The sequence below is a fragment of the Piliocolobus tephrosceles genome, chromosome 14, assembly GCF_002776525.5.
Source record: "Piliocolobus tephrosceles isolate RC106 chromosome 14, ASM277652v3, whole genome shotgun sequence".
NCBI classification, from domain to species: Eukaryota; Metazoa; Chordata; class Mammalia; order Primates; family Cercopithecidae; genus Piliocolobus; species Piliocolobus tephrosceles.
Window position 1 is genome coordinate 2313125 of NC_045447.1, and position 9442 is coordinate 2322566.

The 9442-nt window shown below is 61.5% G+C and overlaps 1 protein-coding gene across 1 annotated transcript in view; it reads left to right on the top strand.

Annotated features, from left to right (window-relative positions):
- The first annotated feature begins 77 nt into the window (after positions 1 to 77).
- LOC111553072 (nucleus accumbens-associated protein 2-like) overlaps positions 78 to 9442 on the top strand; it is a 57285-nt gene continuing 47920 nt past the window's right edge. The window contains exons 1-3 of the mRNA XM_026457506.1: positions 78 to 188; positions 1348 to 2289; positions 2597 to 2729. Of these exons, the coding sequence (XP_026313291.1) occupies positions 1407 to 2289; positions 2597 to 2729 (1016 nt within the window). The 5' untranslated portion in view covers positions 78 to 188; positions 1348 to 1406. The remainder of the gene's footprint in view (positions 189 to 1347; positions 2290 to 2596; positions 2730 to 9442) is intronic.

A 9442-nucleotide genomic window follows, 5' to 3' on the forward strand; every position in this document is an offset into this window, starting at 1 on the left:
TCCTCCTCCTCCTCCTCCTCCTCCTCCTCCTCCTCCTCCTCCTCGCCGGCTCCCTGCGCCCTCCCCGCCCCAGGGCTCCCGCTCCGTTTGCTGCATTCGCGGAGCAGCTGGGCAGGCGGGCTGCGTGCGGGAAGCCTGTCCTGCCAGGCGGAGCGGGCAGTGCCGGCCGGCGGCCGCAGCGGCGGAAGGTAGGTCTTCCCGACCGGCCGGCAACTTCTCCGCAGCGGGGGCACTGCGGGCCGCCCCCGGCGCGCGTCCACCTGCCCAGCTCCAGGCGCGGTGGCTCCGCCCTCCTCCCGCCACCCGGCGCCTCTGCGGCCGCCCGCACTTTCCTCCCGCGGGACACAGCGGCCTTTGTGCGGCCCTGCGGAGTTGGGCCGGCGCCTTCTGGGCCGCCCCCGCCCCCTCCGGAGTGCGCACCAGATAAACAGCGGCGCCCTCCCCAGCTCCCAGCCCCGGGGTCCGGGCAGCCCAGCGAGGGCTGGGACCCCTGTAGTCACCTGGGTTGGGGCCGGGCCGTCGGAATTGGCCCGCGAGGGCAGCGAGGCGAGCGGGGTGGGGGGCGTCCGCGAGTGGGGTTGCGACAAGCTTCCCAACTCCTGCTCTGGCGGCGGCTCGGGAACCTGGGTCTGGTCCGAGCCGGGAGAACACCGGAGAACCGAGCGGGCGCGCCCAGGGTGGTCTCTCTGCTCGGGGGAGGAGTGGACGCGGCTTCAGCGGACTTCCCGGCGCCACCAGCCCCTCCCCACCTGCCCGGGAGGCTCAGGGGGACCAGGGGACGCTGGCCCGCCTTCCCCCCTGGGGCCCGCTGTGAGGCTGCTCAGAGGGAAGAGAGAGAAAGCAAACCGCAAACTGCACAGCTCCAAAGACCCCCTCCTTCCCTCCTTCCCCACGGCTCCAGCGCAGCCCCTCCCGGGAGCTCCTGTGCGGGCTGGAACTTTTTTGAGGGAAGGATAGTTGCTGCAGACCTGCCCAGAGGCACCCCCGTGTTCCCCGGCATCCCCCACCTCCGGTCCCGGGGCAGGTTCAGGCCTGCGCTCCTCCTCGCCTGCTGAGACCGAGTCGCTAAGAGCAGCCCCCTGGGAGTGGTGTGGCCGCACTCCTGCCGGGCTGCGCCCCGGGGGTCTGCAGCAGTGCTGGCCGGGCCCTCTCGCTCCTCTGCCAGGGCGTCTGGGAGACCCCGGGTCCCTTCTCTGGAGTGTCCCAGCCGGGAGGGGTGGGGGAGGGTGCGTGGGGAAGGCTCGCTCTTTGTAAGCCCGTGGCGGGAGGGGGCGGGTGTGGGAATGGCCCCCTGAGCGGGGAGCCTTGGACCTGGAGGAACTGACCACGTGCCTCCTGCCCCCACAGATGAGCCCCGCTAGGGCCGCCCCGCGCTGAGAGCCCAGCCCCGCCGCTGCCCGCCCGCCATGTCTCAGATGCTGCACATCGAGATCCCCAACTTCGGGAACACAGTGCTGGGCTGCCTGAACGAGCAGCGCCTGCTGGGCCTCTACTGCGATGTGTCCATCGTGGTCAAGGGCCAGGCCTTCAAGGCCCACCGGGCGGTGCTGGCCGCCAGCAGCCTCTACTTCCGCGACCTGTTCAGCGGCAACAGCAAGAACGCCTTCGAGCTGCCCGGCTCGGTGCCGCCCGCCTGCTTCCAGCAGATCCTGTCCTTCTGCTACACGGGCAGGCTCACCATGACGGCCAGCGAGCAGCTCGTGGTCATGTACACGGCCGGCTTCCTGCAGATCCAGCACATCGTGGAGCGCGGCACCGACCTCATGTTCAAGGTGAGCTCGCCCCACTGCGACTCGCAGACCGCTGTGATCGAGGACGCCGGCTCCGAGCCCCAGAGCCCCTGCAACCAGCTGCAGCCGGCTGCCGCCGCCGCCCCCTACGTCGTGTCCCCCTCGGTGCCCATCCCGCTGCTGACCCGCGTAAAGCATGAAGCCATGGAGCTGCCGCCGGCCGGCCCAGGCCTGGCCCCCAAGCGTCCGCTGGAGACCGGGCCCCGGGACGGCGTGGCGGTGGCCGCTGGGGCTGCAGTGGCGGCGGGCGCAGCCCCTCTCAAACTGCCCCGAGTCTCCTACTATGGGGTGCCCAGCCTGGCCACCCTCATCCCCGGCATCCAGCAGATGCCCTACCCCCAGGGGGAGCGGACCAGTCCGGGCGCCAGCAGCCTGCCCACCACCGACAGCCCCACCTCGTACCACAATGAGGAGGACGAGGAGGACGACGAGGCCTACGACACCATGGTGGAGGAGCAGTATGGCCAGATGTATATCAAGGCCTCTGGCAGCTATGCAGGTAACGCGCGACGAGGTGGAGCCCCACACCACCTGGCTGGGAAGCAGGGCATGACTGGGACCAGGGCGGCTCAGGAGGCGGCTGGGCTGGAGGCTTGTGGGGCCACAGGGGAGTCCCCCACCAAGCCTGGAGGAGGTGGCAGAGCTCCGTTCACCAGGGAGTTCAGACTTGGTCCTGAATGAGACAGGAACTCCTGGGAGACTCTGCCAGCCTGTAGGAAGGGTCTTGTCTCCACTGGATAGATGAGGAAACTCAGGCATCTGTGGCCCAGGGACCTGCTGAGAGCTCACATTCCCCATCTGTGAAGGGCCTGGAGCCACAAGGTGTCCAGGAGGACCCGCCTACTTCCCCTTTAACCTCACCCAGCGAGGTCCAGAGGCTCCCCCTGAACTCAGCCCCTTTGCCACTACCTCTCCAGGCCCCGCAGCAGGGACGGGCCAGTAAGTGCCCGCTGCACTGAGCCGAGTGAGTGGTCGTTCTCCTCCTCCCTCTTCCTTTCTTTCAAGAAGGGCTGCTCCCCCTCCTGGGACCCGCAAACCCAGGTTGCCCTAATATGAGATTCCTGGGTTATAGCCTCTGGAGACCGTTCAGGCTTTGCTGGGCAGAGTCCCACAGTTGGTGCCCAGAATCGGGTGTCCCCGCAACCTGACTGTGTGTCTGGGCTGGCCGCTTGGCTGGTCTGCATGTAGGGCCTGTATATAGCGGCCTGGGCCTGGGTGTGGGCGTATTGTGCTGGCAGCAGGCAGGTGATGGGCCCCGAGGGGCAGCATGGGGACTCTCCACCCCACCACAACTATCCTCATGCCCTGATGGGACTCCCCCCTGCCCTCCCCCTCCTGCAGTGCTGGTTGGGGGCAGAGGGGGCCAGGACCACCCACCAGCTCGGACCCCTAGGTCAGCTGGGTCCCTGTGCAGCATGTGCCACCACAGCCAGAACAGCGAGGTAGCCTCTGCTTTGGCCAACCTGGCTCCCTCTCCGCCTGCAGGAGAAGCCACTGCTTTGGCAGCAGGTGCTCTGGGCTCCGTGGTATCTTCCTGAGAACTCCTCACTTTATTTAAATGTGTATTGCTGTGTTTGCATGAATCCTACAGAATGCCAGCTCACAGGCCATCTAGATCTGGACTTCACAGCTTTTGTTTTCGTTTAGTGGTAGGGGGTAGGGCTGGATTTTTCCTGAGACCAGGAGTTGTGCTAGCTACTGAATTGGCCCTTCCCGAGGGCAGAGCACACTGGGCTCCGGCTTGCCACAGAGGCCTTACAGGATGTCAGTGTTTGTGGACCCGGCTGGCTGAGGCCTCCGGGGAGTCCGCTCCGTGTGTACTATCCCGGTGCGCCTGCTGACAGCGGCCCTGGGGAAGGCAGGGGACCAGCCAGAGGCTGCTGGGGAAGGCTCCCAAGGCCCACCCAGGGGCCCTGTTGGGAAGGGGCTCTGTCCATGGGCTCCGGTCCCAGGGCAGAACCCCAGACAGGCTGAGCACCCCTGCAGTCCCTGAGGACTTCCCCTAATGATGGCAGCCAGACAGTGCCCTGCCGACAGGTCAGGAAGCTGCACTAGGGAGATGGAAATAGACCCAACGTGTCCAAATATCTTCCCAGGGTCCTCCCTGCACAGCCCCCTGCTGCTCCAGTGTGACCTTGGGCCTCGGTGTGTTTGGGGTAATGGAAAGCGGGGCTGGGTGTCAGGTTTGCTGGGAGCACAGTGAAGCCTCGTGACTTGTCCCATGCATCTGCCCCTGGGTGCTGGGTCAGCCTTAAGCCCTCACATCACCTGGACTTCGTGAGCTAGAAGCCCTCAAGCCCACCTGCCTTGACGGGTTTTCGGGAAGCAGGCAGGACAGCAGCCAGGAAGCGGCTCTGTGGAGTCCCGGATGTGTGTTGGGTGGGAACAGGAGGCAGCCGCTCTGGCAAGTCCTTCCCTCCAACTCCCCCGTACTCAGACCAGATGAGGCACAGAGTCCTGCTGGGGCGAAGGGGCGGGGATGCCCCCAAGGCCATGTTCCTGCAGGGCCTTGTCCAGGCTGCAGGTGCTGCGAGGCAGTCTCTGCCTTTGCACGGGTGTCGCTGACGCCAGCGTGGTGGAAAGTGGGCGGCTGGGAGGCCAGGCCTGCTCCCGCCCACCTACCATACAGTTTGGCTCTAGATGCCACAGTCTGGGTTTCTTGTCGTGGTTTTTCTGTTCGGCAAGCCCATAAGTGGGACAGAGAAAGGGGGTGTGTGATTTCTTGGTTAAAATCTAGGTTACTGGCTGTGACGTTGCTGGCGTCGCTGGGTGTGCTGGGTTGGCGGTGCCATGGGGGGAGCAGGTAGAGGGAGGGGCCGTCCCCTGACCCAGAGCTGCCCCTGGGTGCTGGCTTCCTGTGCCCCGTGCTCCCCGTACCCCGTGCCCTGGGCTGGTCCGGGGAACGTCCTTACGCCCATGCAGGAGGCTGGCTGCTGCCCTTGCCAGGCCGTGCAGAAGTGGAGTTGGGCAGCTATCTCTGGGCTTGTAGGACAAGCGTGTTCTAAGGTCCCTGCAGGCTGAGCTCCTCCTCTCTGGCCTCAGTCTCCCTACTTGTCAAGTGAGAGGCGGGCTGAGTGATTGCTGAGGGTCCTGGAGCTGCACCTCGGCATGTGGTAATGCGTGTGTGCCTGTTCCACCGTCTCTCGCGTTAAGAACCATGGACAGCTTGTCCTGTAGGGCTGTTCTCTTGTTTTTGAAATAAGTCAAAATATTACAGATAAAGTTAGTTGCTTTTCAACCCCGGGGCAGCTCCCGTCCCATGGTCTGTGTGGCCTCAAGGTGAGGGTCTCCACGCGGCGTCGGTCTCGTGCCTCTCCTCCCTCCCTCCAGGTCCCGCGTCGCCACCCGTCAGAAGGCGCCGCCACGTTTGATTTATCCAGGGCCTTATCAAAGGACATTTAGGTTGTTTTCAGTTTGTTGCAGTCAGGAGTGAAGCTGCTGAGAAGGCTCTGTGTTGGGTGTGTGAGGTTGATGGGGCCGAGTCCAGGCACCCCACACCCAACGAGGCAGGCCCCCTCAGGTGGACTCTGGCTCGGGATGTTCAATGCTTCCCACCCAGCAGCCCTCATCTCTGCAGCAGTCACTTCATGGCGTCCTCCTGGGCTTTAAGCCATCACCGCTGCGGCGGGCGGGCAGGGACCTTCCTCCTGGCCCTGTGGCCGGCAGCAATGGGAGACCCCGGAGCAAGATGCACTGGGGGTGGGGTGCACCCAGGGGTGAAAGAAAAACATCGTATCCACCAGAAGGGAAACGCCCAGTGCAGTTCCCCTCTGGCTGATGGGGAAACCTCCCGGAGGGTGAAGCACAGGCGTCCCTGCCTCGCCTTGTCAGGGGCCCTGCATCTGAGCTAGACATTGCGAAATGCCTGCCTCTGCCTCCCGTGCACCCCCATCCCTACCCCCTGCCACCACGGGGATGAGTCAGGGGCCAGCCCCTGAAGAGAGCAGGAGGTGGGCTGGGCAGAGGGAGCCCGAGCCTCAGGACTTGGTCATGCTGTGGCCTGAGCAGCAGGCCCTTTCCTCTTCAGGCCCCCTTCCTCACTTACCCGCGTTCATTCCCCCAGAGGGTGTGGCTGCATTCCTGCTGGCTCTCAGGGCTCGGGGGCACCTGAACGTCCAGCAGTGACTCCAGGAGCCAGGGACTTCCCTGGGCAAGGCAGCAGGCCTGGTGGGCAGTGCCAGCTGCGTCTGGGCTTGGGGTGGGGGCTCCCCAGCTGCACTCAGGGGTCTGTTCCCGTGGTCTCCTTGGCACATCTGGATCCACAGGTCCCTGCAGTGCAACCGAGAAGGGCATGGCTGCTGCTTTCACCCCAGGGCAGAGGACGGCACGGGGCCCTGACGGTTATTTCATCATGGTGAGGGTGGCCGTTGTCACCCAAGCTGGGGACAGGCACCTGCGGCATGGCAGGCCACTGAGGTCCAGGGACAGGGCAATGGAGCTCGCAGAGGGCACAGCGAGGGAAGGGGTAGTGCCATGCTGAGGCTTCTCTCCTGTCTTCTGAAGGGGAGGGGGCTGCCCGGACCTGCACCCGCACCCCCTCCTGTGCCTGACGGGGCTCGCCTGGCCGTCCTTTTCACGCCCTCCGCAGTGGCTTCGGGCGGGCAGATGTTTAATTGCAGCTGACAGATGTCACTCTGTGTGGCTGGCGGAGACAGAGCCACGCCTGGGTATTGACACCAGCCACACACTTCCACGGTAACCCTTTCCCAGCAGGGGACAGCTCTGGCCACAGGGCCTATGTGTCCAGGACAGTAACCCTTTCTGGGGAGGGGGCAGCTCTGGCTGCAGGGCCTGTGGGCCTGTGAGCAGGTGGCCCTGTGCATTTCCCCTTCCCTTCTGCCCCCCCCCCACCTCTCTGGGGTCCACCCGGTGTCCCCTGTGTGCCTCTCTGCGGGGCATGAAGGTCAGGCACCCATCCCTAAGGTCAGTACCCACTTCCATGGGGCGGCCTGAACTCAGGCAAAACAGGCAGAGTTGAAACTGCTCAGGCTCTGGGCGACCCTCCCATCCATCCTCAGCCCAGCTGCCCACATCCTGGACCCTGGACAGATGCTACTGGGCACGGGTCCTGGCACACAGCAGCACATCTGTCCTGGCGTCCTGGCTCTGCCCATCAGGAGAGGCCTGCTCCAGGCCCCACCCTTTTCAGGGTGACCTGCAAGGTCAGCGCTGACCCCGTCCAGCCCTTGGCTGAACACCCAGGTTTGGGTAGGCTGCTCCCGTTTCTGGGCCACAGAACCCAGGTGGCCAGGGCTGCTGGCTATGGTGGTCTCCGTTGCAGCCACCCACCCCCCATCATCGCCCATCCGGAAGGCACTCCTGCCTGGTTGGGGGGCAGGTCTGTGTGTCCGAGGCCGCTCCCACCAGCAGCTCAAAACTCAGGACTGTTGTTGTTTGGGGTTCCCAGAGAGAAGCGAGAAGAGGGGCTGGACTTGGGGTTGCCAGGTGTGCAAATCGCACCGTCCTCCCCCCACTGCTGCCTCGTGGCCAGGGAAGGGGGCGTCCACACTGTTAGAGCCTCTCCCCCTGCCCCCCACCGCCACCCAGGGAGCAGAGGGTGCCTTAACTCTGGCCTGGATAGGATGGGGCCCAAGAGGAAGCCGCAAGTAGAGGTGGGCAGACCCAGGAGTGCTGTTGGCTGCAGGGGTGGGGGGGGAAGGGTTCCTTTTGCTTTAAAGGGCCAACACTCCTGCAACTCAAGCCTTCCGAGGAGCTGAGACCGCAGTTGTGTGCCGCTATGCCCAGCTAATTTTGTAATTATTTATAGAGACAGGGTCTCACTATTTTATCCAGGTTGGTCTCAAACTCCTGGGCTCAAGCAATCTTCATGCCTCAACCTCCCAAAGTGCTGAGGTTACAGGTGGGAACCATCGCACTGGACCGTGTGGCAGCTTTCATCAGCATCCTGTACGTGTGGCCCGTCTAGGCCATTGTTCTCTCCTCCCCGCCTTTTTTCCTTGTTAAAGTGTTTGTATTGGCCGTGCACGGTGGCTAACCCCTGTAATCCTAGCACTTTGGGAGGCTGAGCTGGGCGGATCTCTTAAGGTCAGGAATTCAAGAGCAGCCTGGCCAACCTGGCGAAACCCCGTCTCTACTAAAAATACAAAAATTAGCTGGGTGTGGTGCTGCACGCCTTGTAGTCCAGCTACTCCGGAGGCTGAGGCAGGAGAATCACTTGAACCAGGAGGCAGAGGCTGCACTGAGCTGAGATTTCGCCACTGCACTCCAACCTGGGCGACAGAGCGAGACCCTGTCCCCGACCAAAAAACAAAACCCAGAAGTATTTGTATCCTATATAAAGTGTGCTGTCAGTGAGTTCACCGTACGATCAAGGGCGATGTTGCAATCAAGATACAGAATAGTTTCCTCTTGTGGAGGGTTACCCTGGGGTTCTTTGCATGGGATCGTCCACCCCACCCTGGCCCCACGGGACCACCACCCTGCTGCTCCTGCTGCCCTTTTGCTTCTCATAGGATCCTCGTGCATGGAACTGTGCAGCGGTAGATCCTGTATATTTCCATGTGTCATGGTTTCTGTTTGTCGTGCGGTTAAATGCATGATGCCAAGGGGCTGCGTGAGGCTGCGCTCCCACCAGCAGCCTGTGAGAACGGCAGGCGCCCCACGCCCTTACAGCAGCCGGTGTTCTCTGTCAGCCTGAACGTTTCAGCCCTTCCTAGTGGGTGAAATATCAATGACATCCCTTGTCGTTTTGATTTGCATTTCCCTGATGGTCAATAATGCTGAGCATGTTTTACAGGTTGAATAAGCCATACTTTATAACTTTTATTGTGACGTGTGTCTTCAGATCTTTTGTCCATTTTTTAAACATTGGATTTTAAGAGTTTCCTATATAATTTGCAAGTAAGTTCACATATGTCTGTTGCAGGCACTCTCTCCTATTCTGACCTGCCTTTTCATTATCGTAATGGTGACTCTCAAAGACCAGAAGTTTTAAATTTTGATGAAGATCAATTTATTAATGTTGTATTTTATGGCTAGTGCTTTTTGTAGCCTGTTCGAGAAATCTTTGTCTACCTAAAATTCTGTGTCTCTGTGTGAATTCCTGCCCATTCGGGATGGGGCAACACTGTGTCTATGTGTGTCTGTCTCTGTGTATGTGTGTCTGTGTGTGCGTCTGTGTCTGTGTGTGTGTGTCTGTGTGTGTCTCTGTGTATGTGAGTGCGTCTCTGTGTGTGTCTGTGTGTGTCTGTCTCTGTGTATGTGTGTCTGTGTGTGCATCTGTGTCTGTGTCTGTGTGTATGTCTGTCTCTGTGCGTCTGTCTATGTATGTGTGTGTGTCTGTCTCTGTGTGTGTGTCTCTGTATGTGTCTGTGTGTGTGTGTCTGTGTCTGTCTCTGTGTATGTGTGTCTGTGTGTGTGTCTGTGTATATGTGTGTCTATGTGTGTGTATGTGTGTCTATGTGTGTGTGTGTCTGTGTGTCTGTGTGTATGTGTCGTGTGTGTGTGTCTGTGTCTGTGTATGCGTCTGTGTGTGTCTGTGTCTGTGTGTATGTGTGTGTGTCTGTGTGTGTGTATGTGTCTGTGTGTGTATGTGTGTGTGTCTGTGTGTGTATGCGTCTGTATGTGTCTGTGTGTGTCTGTGTCTGTGTGTGTCTGTGTATCTGTGTGTGTGTCTGTGTCTGTATGTGTCT